We start from the raw sequence: 16,583 nt of genomic DNA on the forward strand, positions 1-16,583 counted from the left end.
TTATGCAAGCCCCACCATACCATTTTCATGGACCTTTTTGGTGTCAGCTGTCTCTCTAAGAGGCAAAAAAACTGGACACCGCACTTCAGATGGTGATGGCATCATCAGCCACTGTCCGTATTTAGGAGCTTGGGTCTCCACTCTGCACTCTCTGCCTTCTTGCACCGTTTTTTTCTTGTGTAGTGTGTAGGCTCAGCAGTTCCTTGCGTATGGAGGTCTTTGTTCCACTTCTTGCCCATGGGCTCTCTCCACTGGCCTATGCTTCTAACTTCTGCTTCCTGAGTAGTGCACTACTGCTGGTTACATAGCTCTGAAGAGGAACCTTCCCAAGGGCAGCTTGTTTGGGGGCCTGTTAAACTTGCTTTGTTTCCTCCAAAACCTGGAAATCACATCTTCTTGGCTTGGGATTGAAGCAAAATTGCCCCTTTGCTTCTCTCTCAAGTAACTCCAAGTCACAGTGCAGATTTACCAATGTAGATGGATTTCCTCTTAATAGGGGTGAGGAGGGTGAAATTTTTCATAATCTTTCGCTATACCATGGTTGTAACAAAGTAATATCTGAAGTGTCTCAAACCTTAATGTATTTAGCTTGTCAAATGGAGGTATGGAAGTAGTATCCCCAGAAGGCGAAACTGAAGGACAGATGTTAAAGTAACTTGCTCAAATAGAACCCAGGTCTCCTGATTCCTTGTTTGTTGTTCTAACCTTGTCGCCATCATTCAGATTTGTGGATTCCTTGATACCATGGGACAGATTACTTTATTGTGCCTCACTCTGCTGTTGATACAGAAAGATACAGCCTAATTTTTGCAGGCTGGCCAGGTGTGTAGACACAATACAGCACTGTACAAAATCTATTTCAAATCCTGCTGTTCCTGAATCATCTTTGGTATCTAGAGACCCATTATGTTGCCTTGATCTTCATGCTTTTCATTTTAGCGTCTAGATATGGAACTTCTAACTTCACCGTTCATGTAACACAGCAGATAAACTTCTGCACAATCTAATTTGGGGGCAATTTTCTGGTTGATGTGAATATATTCCCATCTAGATTTCTTCTAGGAGAAATAACCAAGGCCCTGGGAATTGAAAAAGCAAGAAAGCTTGTTTTCCCTCTTCGAATCTATGAATAAAAAGTAGCTGTGAACAGATGAGATGTACTAGTTCTAAAATCTTAAAGGACGTGGTGACTGGAAACAGTTCAGTTCACTAACTACAGATGCTACTTATTTTGTTTAAAAAATCAGCTAGTTTTTAAATGCAAAATATGTTTTGATTTTTTTCTTGTCTAGCACTTTAAGGTAGTTTTATTTAATACAAAAATGCTTTTGTTCATTTTTTAATTGAATTTGAATTTTCATCGAAATAGAGATTGATACAAAATCACGAATAGTAAATAAGAAATGCACATTTAATGTAAGGGCTATATTTAGTTGGAAATCAACATGTTTTAATGCTTACCATCCAATGAGAATCACCTCCCCCACTTTTTAGGAAAAGAACTAAAAAGTACAAATGCAAAACATGATTAAAATTGATTACCTGTCCCACTTCCCCTTTGTTTACCTGAGCTCTTTTTGGCAGTAATTCATGTGATAAAAGGAATTATTTCACAGGCTGTGAAATTAGGCTGTGGAATTCATCACAGGATGACCTTAGCGCCAAGAATTTAGTGCATGTCAAAGAGGGATTTGACACTTGAATGAATAAGAGTATCCAAAGTAGTTATTTTTAAAGTTTTGGCAGGGATTTGAAACATAGTGCATTAAGATTTTTAAGCCAAATTCTAACTATTAGTATTTAAGATGAGACCACTAGGATGTGTGTATGGGAGTTAGTTTATTCCATATCTGCTTACTATTGGTTTTTCTTAAACCTGCTTCTGATGCATCTGGTGCTGGCCACTGTCAGATACAGGATGCTAGACAAGGTGGAATGTGATTCAGTGTGGTAGTTCCTATGTTAAACTCTTTCTAGTGGTTGTCGAGGTGAGCAAGCTTGCAGCAATGAATCCCTTGGTATTATTCAGCCAAGAAAGTTGACATGATTGTCTAATATTTCCTATCTCACGTCTAACACTTTTTGTCACTATTGAAACTTGTCCCCAGTTTATAATCTGATATAGAAAAATGTTTCCTCAAATTCTGCCTCGACTATACTGAAACAAGTGTCACTCCTCCTCCTTTGAAAGAGGCAAGGCATATTTTAAGGTTGTGGATCCCCTATTATCATGTTTTCTCCCTCACTCGATGGGCAAGTTTCTCAGTGTTTAGGTTTGTGGGAGTGAGACATTGATATGTTGATTACAAATTGATTTCTGATTGTATAGAAATAACTGGTAATGTACTCCAGTAGTAATAGCAATGGTCCAAAAGGACACATATTTACACGTTAATTACTTCAGTTAATTTAAGGCTCAGTTTTGTTTTTCTGTAAATATGGGAAATGTACTAGTGGAAAAGAAGAAAACAAGGACCCAGACAGAACGTATTAAGTCCTTATAGATAGTGATAGGTTCTGCTGCGCATCAGTCTAGTGGAGGAGAAATGGTCCATTACATATTGGAAACCAGTGAAGAAATAAAACAACAAAGTAAATTCTTAATTCCCCTGTTCCCATCCAGTTTGCAGGAGGTACATAAAGATGTGCTCATAACGTGAAATTCCAATATCTGTTCAGTTGCTCAGTGTAGTGCTTTTATAAGTGAGAACCTTCTGTGTTTGCATCACTGCTGCTTGCAGTGAAATAGATGAGAAAGTTTATGGAGTGTAGCTCTCATGTGAAATTATTCTAGTAAGACCCTTTCTGAAATAGAGATAGTGATGAAATACTATGTTAGTTTAGGCTGTAGAAATCCAAGATCAGTAGTTGTGAGTTTACCAGATTGCCATCATAAAATGGTGACCTATATAGCAGCTTGTATGGAATAAGTGCAGTAAATGCCTTCTGGTATCTGTTGTTGGGGAAATACTAAGCACTGAGGGTTAAACTGGTTTTACTTCAGATGGAAAATCAAGTCCAGTTTGTTTTTGTAGTAGAAGATCACTTTAAGGCGAGGCCCTCTTTCATTTTGTATTGTCCTTTGTATTCCTTAAAATGTAACCTCCTTGTGTAATTTAGACACTAACCACAAGAGGGTAATAGAGCTTCATTTGCAAAAGGTACGGTTTACTCTCTGAGCTGCTTCTGATATGTGGAAATCAACATTTTGATATAGAACTGAAATATTACATATATAGTGAGCAACCTTAATACTGAGTCCTGCTAATAAATAGTTGGCAATATAACACTATACTTTGGATTTCTTAAAAAGCATGGTAACATAAATTCAATCTTACATATTTTCTGATGTGTGCATAGATTAAGCATTTCATTTGTATTCTTTACCTGTATATATCTAGGGTGACCAGATGTCCCGATTTTATAGGGACAGTCCCGATTTTTGGGTCTTTCTTATATAGGCTCTTATTACCCCCCCATCCTCATCCCGATTTTTCACACTTGCTGTCTGGTCACCCTATATATATCCTTTCTAGCTGCTGTGCATTAGCACTAAACTAAAAACTTGTTCCCAGCTTGATATTATATATTAGCCGACTCATGCACTTATGGCTTCAGTTTCTTAGGAACTAAAAAGCATTTTATGCAACAAGTCTTCTAGTAAAAATGCTGCTGTTGGGAGCCTCTGCAAATTGTGGAGGAAGATCTGCTGTTTCTCCATTTTTACAACATTGCAATTCTTTCCCATCATAATGCTGTTTTACTTTTAGTAAAGGTTTACCCTCACCTGATGAAAACACCTTTTTTGAAAGGTTTGGGCCAGTAAAAATTGGAACTGGATCAGTAAAACTTCTTCCTGTTTTTTGTACTTATTAGAAGTACATCACAGATAGATGGACCTTACAATGAAGCATTTTATGAGAAACTTCTAGATCTTTCAACGGAAGATGATGGAACAGAAGCATTTGCGTTTACAAAGGTACCTTTCTTCAGCGTGGGTGCTTAAAGCTTATTTTATTCTGTCAGCTTCCATAAAGTATCTAATATATAATTAAGCTTGGCAGAATTTGATTTCTATTTTTTATAATTTTGATGGATATTTGATTTTTTTTAAAGCATTTTTAATCTATTTAAGCTTTCAGAGTTGTGGGAAATTTTGGGGAGGTCAGACACTTAATGACAGAAAACTCCCTTCAGAAAGTTAGATTTATAACCATTAAAACAAATTGTCAACATCAAGGTAGTAAATAACCTTAATTCAATCAGCATTTTTCTTCCTTTACTTATCTGTAAATTTCAATTACTGTCAATGGAAATATTTTTCATCGGTATGTGTGTTTACAGTGAAAATGACTACCGATAATCTAATCCTTCCAAGCTTGTGTATACTGTAACAATCAATGAGAGAGAAAATCCGGTGAGATGCTGAACAGTTAAAATTCCCATTGAAGTGCTCATCCCCTTTGAAAATCAGCTCATACTACCACTTTTTAACTAAACAAAGGAGCTAGCTATTCACAAATTCCTTACTTCTTTCTAAATCACATGGTACATTTAAATGAATAGCTATTTCCTATTAGTTTACCTAGTATCATAGAATAAATATGTACTCATGCCAAGCAGTCTGTGTGAAGAGTTAACCATTTGTAACATGTGACACAGAAAAAATGTTAGTGAATACAAAAAGTCTGAGGAGTAATGACCTCAGTATAATCTCCTCAACACCTGAAGTGATTATTACTTTACACTTTCATTGTGTACTTTGGTGTTGTGTCTGTGCCTGAGTCTAGAAATACTTATTCAAATGCTCTTATTGTGGAGATAACTCATTCTGTTTTTACCTTGTGTATAGGTTCAGCAGTACAGAGTAGCAATGACAGCTAAGGACTGCTCCATCATGATTTCCCTTTCACCTTGTCTACAGGATGAATGGTAAGGAATTCTGAAAGACAGTTCATTCAGACAGCCAAGATTAAAAAAAAAAAAAATTCTATAGTTGATTTGAGTCAAATAATCTTCAGGGTGTTTCACAGTTGGGTTGCCCATGTTGACAGTGGGAATACTAATCATGAAGTTCTGATTAAAATATTTAGAATAGGAGGCTCAACTTTTTTTTTTCTTTTTCTGTTTTAAAACACTGAAATTACTTACAGCAGTAGCTCTCAAACTTTTGTACTGATGACCCCTTTCACACAACAAGTCTCTGAGTGCAACCCCCCCGCCCCCGTATAAATTAAAAACACTTTTTTAACACTATTATAAATGCTGTAGGTGAAGCAGGGTTTGGGGTGGAGGGTGACAGCTCGCGACCCTCCCCCACGTAATCACCTTGTGACCTCCGAGGGGTCCCGACCCCCAGTTTGAGAATCCCTGATATAAGGCTTGTATTTGCTGCAACAGTTAGCTTGAATTACTGCACGCTAGCAGTGAGAGCAACCACACAGCAAAATAATACTGGAGTTGGATAGTGATTAGATTAACTGCTGATGAGTTTGTTGTAACTTGAACTGTTGCATTCGCACTGCATTACTAACTCATATGTCAGCGTCACTTGAGCTTCAATACCTTTTCTGACAAGCTACCTAGCTCCAGCTAGAGATTTTAATTTGGGCAACTCTCAAGTTATAATTTGAGCTAACTGCTATGACACACTCTTAATTTGGAGGCTGAAATCTGTTTCAAAGTCCTAATGTTGATGATATGCCTTTAAGGATAAACAAAAATGAATTACCTCAGTCACCATGGCAAAAGAGTTATGTTCTCATTCTTTATCACTGCACATCTTTTGATCCCTTTCTGGATATTAGGATTTATTCAATTTCTTATCATTAGTGCGATAGAGTATTGGATGGAAGACATACTTGGTAGTGGCTGTGTTCATTCTGGGCTTGTCCTCTGATTTGAGGTATGCAGGAAAGCTGCTTTTGAAAATAGACAGAGCCAACTTAACCCTTAAGTGACTGACCTGAAGTGTCAAGTATCTTGCTCTCATTCTGTCAAAACATCAAGAGGTGCAACTTTTGTTGCAACCACACAGCTTTAGTAACTTAGTATCCATGTTGACTTTTTTTGTCAACACAACCCTAGTCACCTCCTCAGACAGAAGCTAATTTTCCATGTGGATTAGTGCTGTTTGGAGGATGAACTCTGAAGAAGGTAATCTCTCTTCTCTAACCTATAGTACTTGAGAAAATAAGATAGAAAATTCTCCCATCCAAACCTTTTACTTAGATTTCGTAGGTCACTTCAGGGAGTTATTTTCTAATATTGTTTTAAGATGTACTCATAACACCTGAATGCTAGTTCTGATAGGCAGAAGGCAATTTTATTCACTCAGGCCAGGACAATAAGTTGAACAAAGTAAGTTTCATACAGTGGAAGAGGAGGCTATTACTTCAGTTTAGTATATAAAAAGGATATTTGTGAAATAGCATTAACACTACCTGCCTACCATTATGTCTGTGCAGGTGATGGTTGTTTCTGGCTGTAGAAGTTCAGTGCAGTACTTCTGACAAACTTTGCATTTATACAAGTAGCTCTTATTGCCAAAACTGCCAGTTGAGATTATTTCATTTAGCAGTGCTAGTGATAGAGCAATTTAGGGAGGTTTGGTTTAAATTGGTGTGGAAACTAACAGAAAAAGGATTGGCATGTGTAAATAAATGGTTTATTCATTCCTGTTCCCACATCATTTTGGACTGGAAAAACTAAACCTGAGTTAAGAATGAACCGTGGCTGCTTTTAAAAGCTACATCAGCTGAAGTCCCAGTTTTCTGGTTTACAATGCCTAATAAATGTGGAGACACTGGTAATGTGATCTTTACATGTAAAGCAGAGTTATTTGTGATAAAGCCTTAGATAGGCACTGGGCTTTGAATTTCCACTAAGAGCATAAGTGGTCTGTTTGCTTTAAACAAATTGTCTAGCAACATTCCATTGGTCTTCTTTTTCAGCTCTGCTCAAAGGCCTGTCGTTCTGGCATCCAAATCCAGATTTACCTTTTCAGTTTCTGTCCTGGACCTAGATCTTAAGCCATATGAAAGCATTCCACATCAGTACAAACTTGATGGCAAGATAGTAAACTATTATTTGAAGAATGTACAGGCCAAAGATGATCCAATGATGTCAAATCTGTTCAAGGAGAATGAAGACTGCACATTAGTTCTCCATAAAGTGTAACTGTTTCCTTAAGGTTATGGTTGAAAGTGAAGGGTTAATGAAATGTAGTTATGTTGATTTTCTATTATGTTCAGTGCATTTTTCAGCTGTGAATGTTTTTGCTTTAAGGAATATATTTTAATGGGTATGCCTTTCAAAGACATGGCATAGTACTTAAGAAACACCTTCCAATATATAAACTTAATCTGAAGGAATGTGTTCAATATTACAGAACAGATGTGTGCCATACCCTGCAACAACATGACAGATCAACTTGAGGTTTAAGTCCATGTTCTTAAAATTGAATGACTACTATGTGAAGCACCAAATGAAATGTTCTCGATTAATTCTCATTTATTCTTCAGTGCAGAGTTAGGAACTTCCAGATACGTTGCACTAATGCAGAAAGCCTGATCATAAACATGAGAATTACAGGATGGCCTTGCACCTTGTGCATTTTAACACTCAATATTTTAAAACAAAAGCAACCCCCCCACATTAATAAAACCAAATTCAAAATTAAGCCGCACTGAGCACATTAAAAATGCACTAAACTTAATACAAAATAAATTGCTGCCCATGTAATTTAATGTTTAAAAAACAAAACACACTACTGAATTGTATAATTGCTCTTTGGTGCTGGCTAGGTAGAGCTTGCCATGTTAGTGCAAATCTATTTTAAGCGGAGTGAGTGAAATTGAGAACTTCAGACTCTGCTTCCAAAAGTGTTGTGATCAGTCTGAAAAAGCTTTCTGTAAGGATTTGTATAAATGTAAGTAGAAATTCACAAAATAAGGGGTAAGGGTTAGGAATTTTACTAGGGAAGCAGCCTTGATTTTTAATTATTCGCTGGTTGAACATATCAGGCTTTGATCGAATGGTCCACACTGAGCTAGTCCTGCTAAATTAGTGAATCAGGAACTAGCTCTTTCCTAATTCAACTTTAGCTATAGGAATTGTATACTCAATTATTGTCCATGTGATTTTGGACTTAAATCAGATGTGTCTCAACTTTTTTTGTGCATTAAACAGCAGCTAGCAAAGGCTGTTCTGGAATCAGGCTGTGACTGCAATGACATTTTTTGAGAAAAGGGTTGACAGATGGTATCTGCTTTATCTTGTAAAGTTCATTGTAATCGTAGGTTGTGACTTTTCCTTGATGGTGGGTGTCAGTTAACTTTGTACCAACATTTAGCAGTGGCATTAGTTTGTGTGGTAACAAGTTAAACACATCTGCCAAGCTGGAGATGATTTGTGTGGATGAGGTGCTATTCCCTGATTCTTGTGAAGTTTAAAAGTGAAACAGGTTCAACTAGATCAAAAACAGTGGGATGAAACTATTAAGAAATGTGGGTATTGTGGTATAATAAACTACAGGTTCTCTTAGCTGTTGAAAAGCTTTCTTTACATTTCTTTGGGGCTCTCATACCCTAAGAATGTACAAGGAGATGTTATTCAAGCCCATCTTGAAATGCTGCTATCTGTATACAGTAGGTATGTAGTAGTAATAAGTTTGAAAATATGGAGGTTGTCTTAACAAGGACTTACCTCTCCTTATAAAGTAGTACAGTAGATTTATATTGGGAGCTTGAATCTAATGCCCTTTGTTTCATTGCATTTTATTTGAACTTCTTCAGAGTATTGGCTTTCATAAAAAATGGCGCCATGTTCATTGGCAGGACCCAATGTACAATTCTGTGAAACCAGGGCCCGTTTGACAGTTGGGCCCAGAGTGGTGATATTCCTAATGAAAACTTATTTATACAGCAGTATTGCTTAACACTTAAAAGTGAACCATGTTACTTTGATCCACTAAACCTACCACCAGTTAGTAATGTGCCTTTCTGGGGTGCAGTTGTTTGCTCTTTAGATTAGACTTGTTATATCCACAGCAATCTGACTTAGTTGTTGATTTATTGCAGTCTGTTGTGTGGCTAGCTGCAGTGTTGTAATAATACCACCCTCTGAGCAGAGAATTAAAAGATAAGTCACATTTAATTCAAAGGGGCTGGTCATCTTTAGTCAAAATGATGAACAGTTATCTACAGCAGGAAAAAAAAAACTTATTGTGGTCAGGTTTATGTTGTAATTTTCCACTCTTGGTGTATGTACACACCATAGTTCAGTTTCCATGTACATGCAGGAAGCATCTAACTAGTTTGCTGCCATATGTATTTTTAAAGAGGAAACTTGCTGGCACAAGAATCAAGATTACACAAAAATAGTGAAATGGCTGTAGTAGTATTAGTTAGTTCTGCCTGCTTAGCAGCAGAACCCCAAAAAAACCTTTTCTATGTTTGAATAAGAAGAAATTTGAAATAAACTGCAGTCTGGCAGCATTTAACGCCTACTCTTGCTCAGCCGCATGCTCGTTCTGTGTGGGTAGGAAGACTGAATCAAGCCACTCACATTGGTGCTTCAGTTATTCCTTGCCAGAACAGACTGAGTGACCAAATAGATGATTGATATTTTCTGGTATTGACTGACAAGCTTACTGTTTTAAAACAGGCAGGTCTAATCCAAGATCTACCAGCCTTACTCGGCTTTGTGTGTGCATGTAAATGTGTGTACACTGCTTGCTCCATCAAAACGTATGCCAGATCGTAGTTGTGTATGCATACTTACAGAATCATGCACTTGAGTTTGCAGAAGAACTCTTCATTGAAACTACTTAGCAAGAGAGTTCTCCGTTTACATATATTATAGCCTTTTTGGCCCCCTGAGCCCAGAAAAATATTTACTCCCAACATATATGCAAGTACACCATTTTTAAGGTACTAGGGATTAATTTTGAGCTTGCCTGCTGTGCTTTCCCAATGTTTAGAGGACTCCAAAAGTAAAACGAGGAGGTCACTTAACTATATGGAAACTGGCTGGCTATTGCAGTACTTTTAAAGCGCCAGTGCAAAATTGACTGTCTTCCCTTTGAGAAATGCTAGACATTTACAAGTGAGCTAATACTAAAATATCTGATGGGCATAATGAGGTTGCAAGAAATGTCTTGAAACTGCTTCATATTTGTTTATAGAATGCAACGTGTAAAGTATCAAGTTGACAATATGCCTCAATGATGGTGCAAGCTTTCAAACCAAACCATGATAAACAGTAATTGAAGTGCAACACTTTGTGAAAGTAGTAATGTCTATTCTACAGCCACATTAAAGAAGAAGCAGCATCTGTACTGTTTCACTACCATTCACAAAATTGATTTCTAACCACCTGACTATTCTTCACAAACTTAAATTTGGCTGTATTGGTCATTTATTTCTGTACTTCTATCTTAACTGAGTAGAAGGAATATTTAAATACAACTTTATTCTGCTTTCAGTGTCACTGTTCTCTGTTTTAAAATCACTGTACTTTTTGTATACAGCTGTGAAATGAAATGTCCAGTTTTTATTGACTTGAATTTGACAGCACATGTTCCTGTAACCCGTTCTAGAAAATGTTAAGGACAGAAGAACCACTCTGGTACATTAAGTCAGAAATTTAAATTTATAATGAAATTCACTCTAATTATTTTATTTGGCATTTTTGTATATTTAAATTGCTGTATTTATTTTTCATGTCATGACAATTTATATATAATGTGCCATAATTGTACAGATAGCATGCTTTATGGGTATGGTTTTTAAATGGAAAATAACTTAATGTTTATATTCAATAAAATTATAGACTGCATAACTCAATATCATAATTAAAAGAATTTCCAAATTTCTACCAGTTATAAGTTTTGTAAGTGGTATTCATTTCTTCATGCCAACTGATTTGATCAGACTTTCAATGGAGGCCTCAATCCCCAGCAAAAGGAGCATATTTCTGAAGCACTGGGGTCCATTTTCAACAGCTGCTTGCTTATCCTGCACAGCTGCAAGAAAAGAAAAGATTAAATACAAGTAAGTCCTAACTACAGCAGATGTCTTGTGCATAAAACCTAGTTAAGACGATGGTACTGGGTTCATGTGCCTTTTTAGGAAAAAGTGACTGGAATTATTTAACACCTCTGCCAAGCAGCTTGAGTTAGGAACAAGTTCCACACTTTGCCACTTAACCTAATCATTTGAATAAGGGGTTTGAAGCCTTTGCTTTATTTCTGTTAGACTAATGTACACAACTGGATACATAATTATTCCAAGCTTAATCCTGATGTTTGCCTCTGTCTTTAGAAAAGCAGACTGGTTATTCTCAAGCTTTAGAAAGCAGTAGAATGTAAACTAAAAATTGTTTGGTTAATACCCTTACAAGGAAAAAGGATTCTGAACTTCTTGCTTTTCGGTAAGGGGCCACATCTGAATAATTTTCATGTTTCATTAATTCATAGTGATAAAGCAATTTATTTTAACAGAATAAACATAGCTTTTGGAAGCTGCAGCATCTCCTCAGGCATCCTAGACACTCCTACAGAGCCTGACAAAGTAGTATTGTGGTTTCTGGACAACTATCACAAACCTTTCCTCTACCAAATGTGCTGCCATCAAACAGATTTCAGATAGCTTCTACCTGCTTAAGATCAGTCAATTTGGAAGCATGAGCTATGTACAATAGAGGCAGAGGAGGAAGTACTGTAACACATTAGTCACTGTATAAATAAACACCTAACAGTCAAAGGCAGTTAGATTTATAAACACAAAGCAGAACCATCAAATGTTTTTGGAAAGTGTCTTCAATGAGACAGACTCCAGAGGCACATAAAATAGGTAGCAGGGAAAACAGGCTGCTTCTCTTTGACTGACACTTCCACCATACCCTGCAATACATAATAATGCCACTAAACTTGTCAGGGGATCCTATATTTTTTTCTAATAAACTTGATATGAGAGAGCAAAACCTAATTAAAAAGCCCAAAGTTTGTTACCTGTCGGACAAGTTAAAGCAGCACAGCAAGGTAGATGGACCCCCGCCACCCCCCAAAACATTGAGCTTTGACAAGAATTTTTTTTGAAGGGGTCGGGGTGAAATGTTCAGATTCTAGGTTAACAAAAGTTGTTCTTGGCCTGAGCGGTCATTACTTTCAAAAAGCATTACCATTACATACCAAGCACATTTTTAAAACAGGGAACACTTAGTAGACATAGGTTTATGCCTATTAGGATGATAGGAATATTTTTGAAACTGAGGCACTGGTCTAATAAAATGCCAGCTCTTTCATGTCTGTAGCCATTCCTACAATACCAGTCAAAATAGGTTCTGCTAGATCTGCCACACATCACAAGTCAGAGCATGAGCAACGTGCTGTATTGAGAGTCCAGGACACAAACTATTTAAAGTCAGTAATAGGGAAACCACCTTTAAAATATACTACAGACACATTACCTTGCACTGGTATTCTAGGCAGAAGATCCAGGACAGGTGTAACTCTCCCTTCTTCATCCACATATATTTTCCAAACAATCATTAACTCAAACCTGTATCATGTATATTGGGAAGCACCTTTATTTAATAATAATGCACAAAAGTAGCTTGTATTTTTCTATGCTAAAGTTTTCTTCAATGCATAATATTTTTCCTGCAGAAAATAACTTGTCAGAAAGTTGCTGCAGTTACATCTTTTGCCCACCAGGGGCCACTGTGGTGCTAGAACAGAGCAGCTGCTTCTGGGCCATCCCCAGCTGCAATAGGGAAGGGAGTGCCAGGTCAGGATAGAGGGGGACAGACAGCACGGGGCTACTGCGGGGGGTCACAGAGTGGGGTTCATAAGAGCTACTAGGGGAGGACAGATTGGGGCAGTGGCTGAATGGGAGTGGAGGCACAGGGCTGGCTGAGTGGGAGTACAGACACATGAGGGCAGGGACACACAGGAGGGTGGCTGAGTGGGTGTCGGGGGGAGGGGTGCAGGGATACATGGGAACAGGGGCAGATGTGCCTGACTGTATGGAGGCAGCTCCCTAACAGTTGCTCCCACCCTCCCAAAAAACACCTGTTCCATACTTCACCCAACAACCCTCCAGATTCACTTCCAGGCTCCTCCCCTGTCCCTCAGCTCCTCTGTTACCCCTGACTCCCCCAAACCTTTGCACTGTTTCTGGGGGGTGGGTGGGAAATACGGTTATGTATTGTAGTTTAAATGCATTACTCAAAGTTCTGTATTTATATGCCTAGTAAGGAATCTATTTGTCAATGATCATTTTTCATTGTCTGTATTGTAACAGGCATAGTTGCTGACATATTTTGAAATAAATTACCAAAATAATTGAAACGTGTTATTTTGACAAATAAAATATGAGCAAGCACTCGAAGAACTAAAAATTCTGCACATGTTGATTCCAATTAGGTCTGTGCATGATCGTTGGAAGATTTTTACCCTAGCCAACCCAGCACCCCCTCAGTTCCTTCTTACCACCCGTGACGGTCGTTGAAACTGTGGAGCGCGGCTTTGATCGCCACTTCCCTAGCTCTTAGCTCGTTTATACCTGTAGATAGTTGTTATAAAGTAGTTGTCAGCAGTTTCTAGTTGTAGTTGATAGTAGTTAGTGCATATAGTAATTGGAGGTAAGGGATGTCTATCCTTCCCGGTACCTGGGCTCATGCCTAGGTCTCCAGGTTTCAAACTGTGCTCGGCCTGCCTCAACCCAATGCCTGTGGGAGACCCCCACGACTCCTGTCTGACGTGCCTGGGGGAATCACATCAATCAGATAAGTGCCACATTTGTAAGGCATTCAAGCCTTGGACAAAAAAGGAGTGGGACTTTTGTTTGAAGCAGCTCCTCATGGAAGCAGCACTTTCCTCGGCCCTGTGCTGCGAGTCTGAAGCGCACCTCCGGCACCAGAACAACCCGGCTCCGGCACTGCTACCAGCGCGGCACCCCTCACTGTCTCCGGGATCCAAGAGGCAGCACAAGCAACCCTGCTGCTCCTGTACAGTCACTGGCACTGCCTGGGCCCCCCTTGGAGCAGCGTCCTGCGCCAGACCACCCCGTGAAGGCTCCAAATCCGGCACCGCAAGTGCCATTGAATCCGGTGCACATAAGCTCCCCGGTGCATACCGTGGTCGAGCTCAGCCTCCCTTCCACCTTGGAGACTTTCTCCACTGCTCGCGAGCTGATTACGCTCACCGAGCTGGCACTGTCACCACCTTTGGTACCACCAGGGCGGGCTGTCCCTTGAAAGGGAAGCCCTCCATGATGCGCCCTCCATCTCAGAGTGAGATGGGTCGGCACCGATCTAGGTCCTGATCCAGGCGCTGGTCTCGTCCATGGCATCGCTCGCAGTCCCGGCACCGATCACCATCTCGGCGCTGGTCGCACTCACGGCTCGCTCTGCCTCACAAAGATCTTCTTCCCAGTACAGTCGGTACTGTTCCAGCTCCCAGAACCAATCTCGGTGCCAATCTACTCGGAGTCATTCCCGGCCCCGCTCCAGCCGTAGATCTTCATTGAGGTCCAGATCTGCCTCCCGGCACCGATATGACCGTCCGTCCTGGTCTAGGTTGCGATACCGCTCGAGACTGTGGCGCCAATCTCCATCTCCATGGCACGGGCCAACAACACAGGACAGTGCAACCCAGCATGAGCGATCGGCTCCACCTTGGCCGTCCCGCCCCCAACTCAAGGTTGTCCCAAGCGGAGAGTGGCTATCATGTCCATGACCAAGACACGGATGGTGCCAGCCAGCCAATGGGATGATGAAGGGCAGGATCCTGCTCAGGGACCCCCACAATGGTCCTTTTGGACCCCTTGGGCATACCATCAGGCCCAGGGCGCCCCCTCATGGCCTTCTTGCTCTGCCCACTCGGAGCCCTGGGTCCCAGAGGCCACTGTCAGTCATCCCCCCCCACCCCCTGGGGATCAGCAGGGCTGCTGGGGGGAGGGGGGCAAGTGGGGAAATTTGACCCAGGCCCCGGGTCCCCCAGGAGCCCTGTGAGCCCTGGCCCGGTGGCGGTCCAGGTCTTTGGCCGGCATTTTGGCACTGTGGGGCCCTTCAGTGCTGCTGAAGGGCCCCCTGCCGCCCAAGACTGGGACCGCCGCCGGGTGAGTACAAGCACTGCAGCTCCCCCGCTTTGCCCCAGGCCCCCTGAATCCTCTGGGCGACCCTGGGGATCGGAGGTGACAGCCCTACCCTCAGCTCAGGCCCATGCCCCTAGCATGGCAGATCTAGAACAGCTAGACCCCCCGCAGCATGACTTGCCAGGACCCATTAGTCCTGGGCATATCCTCATCTTCGCCTGATGAGGTGGTGGTGGGCACATCCTCCTCTGGCCCACCACCTATAGACCTCCGTGCGTACCAAGACTTACTTCGTAGGGTGGCACAAAACATGAACCACCAGGTGGAGGAGGTGGTGGAGGTCGAGGATCCGGTGGTGGACATTTTATCTGCTGATACCCTCACATGGATAGCCTTGCCATTTATTCAGACCATCCAGGCTAATTCCAATACAATGTGGCAGTCTCCGGCATCTATTCCTCCCACTGCCAAGGGGGTGGAGAGGAAGTACTTGGTCCCCTCCAAAGACTATGAGTACTTATACATTCACCCCCAACCGTGCTCCCTCGTTGTACAGTCCGTTAATGAGAGGGAAAGGCACGGTCAACAAGCTCCCACCTCTAAATCCAAGGACAACTAGATGCCTGGATTTATTCGGGCGCAAGATCTACTCTACTGGCAGCCTACAACTCAGGGTGGCTAACCAGCAGGCCCTCTTGAGTCGTTATAATTATAATACCTGGAATTTGATGGGGAAGTTTAAAGAGATGGTTCCTCAGGAGTCCAGGAAAGAGTTGGATGTCTTGCTGGAGGAGGGCAAGAAAGTAGCCAGGACATCCTTGCAGGCCTCAATAGATGCGGCAGTCTCGGCAGCTAGGACTCTAGCCTTGAGCATAGTTATGTGCCTCATTTCATGGCTGCTGGTGTCTGGTCTCCCACTGGAGCTGCAGCAAATGATTCAAGACTTGTTCTTTGATGGCCAGGGGCTATTTTCAGACAAAACTGACTCGACTCCAGAGTCTGAAGGATAAACGGGCCATCATGTGCTCACTGGGCATGCATACCCTAGTGACGCAATGTAGGCCCTTCCGACCCCAACTGCAGCGCATCTACCCTAACCCCTGGCTGAGACAGGACTTCTCTAGAAGACATGGCTGAGGTGGTAGGAGGTGGCGGCAATCTGATCCTCAGATGGGCCAGAACCAGGGCCCCCTCAAACCATCAGTGGGGCCCAAACAAAACTTTTGAAGGTGTGCCCAAGGGCGGAGCACCAGTCTCTTTACAGGATCCTTCCCCAACTTTTACCAACCGCCTCTCCTATTTCCTCCCTGCATGGTCCCGGATAATGTCAGACTGCTGGGTCCTACGCATGGTGGAAAGTGGATACCACCTTCAGTTTGTTTTTTCCGACCCTCCCTCCCTCCCCATCCCTCTTCAGGGACCCCTCACAAGCAACTCCTCCTACAGGAGGTGCAAACACTCCTAACTATTGGGGCTATAGAG

The 16,583-nt window shown here is 41.2% G+C and overlaps 2 protein-coding genes across 10 annotated transcripts in view; one reads left to right on the forward strand and one right to left on the reverse strand.

The window, feature by feature from the left end:
- IPPK (inositol-pentakisphosphate 2-kinase) overlaps window positions 1-10,876 on the forward strand; it is a 105,000-nt gene extending 94,124 nt beyond the window's left edge. For all 8 annotated transcript variants that reach the window (XM_039480844.1, XM_039480845.1, XM_039480847.1 and 5 more), the window contains 3 exons: window positions 3,877-3,979; window positions 4,853-4,932; window positions 6,954-10,876. In XM_039480844.1, coding sequence (XP_039336778.1) covers window positions 3,877-3,979; window positions 4,853-4,932; window positions 6,954-7,179 — 409 coding nt within the window. In that variant the 3' untranslated portion in view covers window positions 7,180-10,876. The remainder of the gene's footprint in view (window positions 1-3,876; window positions 3,980-4,852; window positions 4,933-6,953) is intronic.
- Window positions 10,874-16,583, reverse strand: part of LOC120368618 (centromere protein P) — a 331,679-nt gene continuing 325,969 nt past the window's right edge. For both annotated transcript variants that reach the window (XM_039480860.1, XM_039480859.1), the window contains exons 8-9: window positions 12,472-12,563; window positions 10,874-11,026 (exon numbers count right to left, since the gene is read on the reverse strand). In XM_039480860.1, the coding sequence (XP_039336794.1) occupies window positions 10,905-11,026; window positions 12,472-12,563 (214 nt within the window). In that variant the 3' untranslated portion in view covers window positions 10,874-10,904. The remainder of the gene's footprint in view (window positions 11,027-12,471; window positions 12,564-16,583) is intronic.

The sequence above is a fragment of the Mauremys reevesii genome, linkage group 7, assembly GCF_016161935.1.
Source record: "Mauremys reevesii isolate NIE-2019 linkage group 7, ASM1616193v1, whole genome shotgun sequence".
Taxonomy (NCBI): domain Eukaryota; kingdom Metazoa; phylum Chordata; order Testudines; family Geoemydidae; genus Mauremys; species Mauremys reevesii.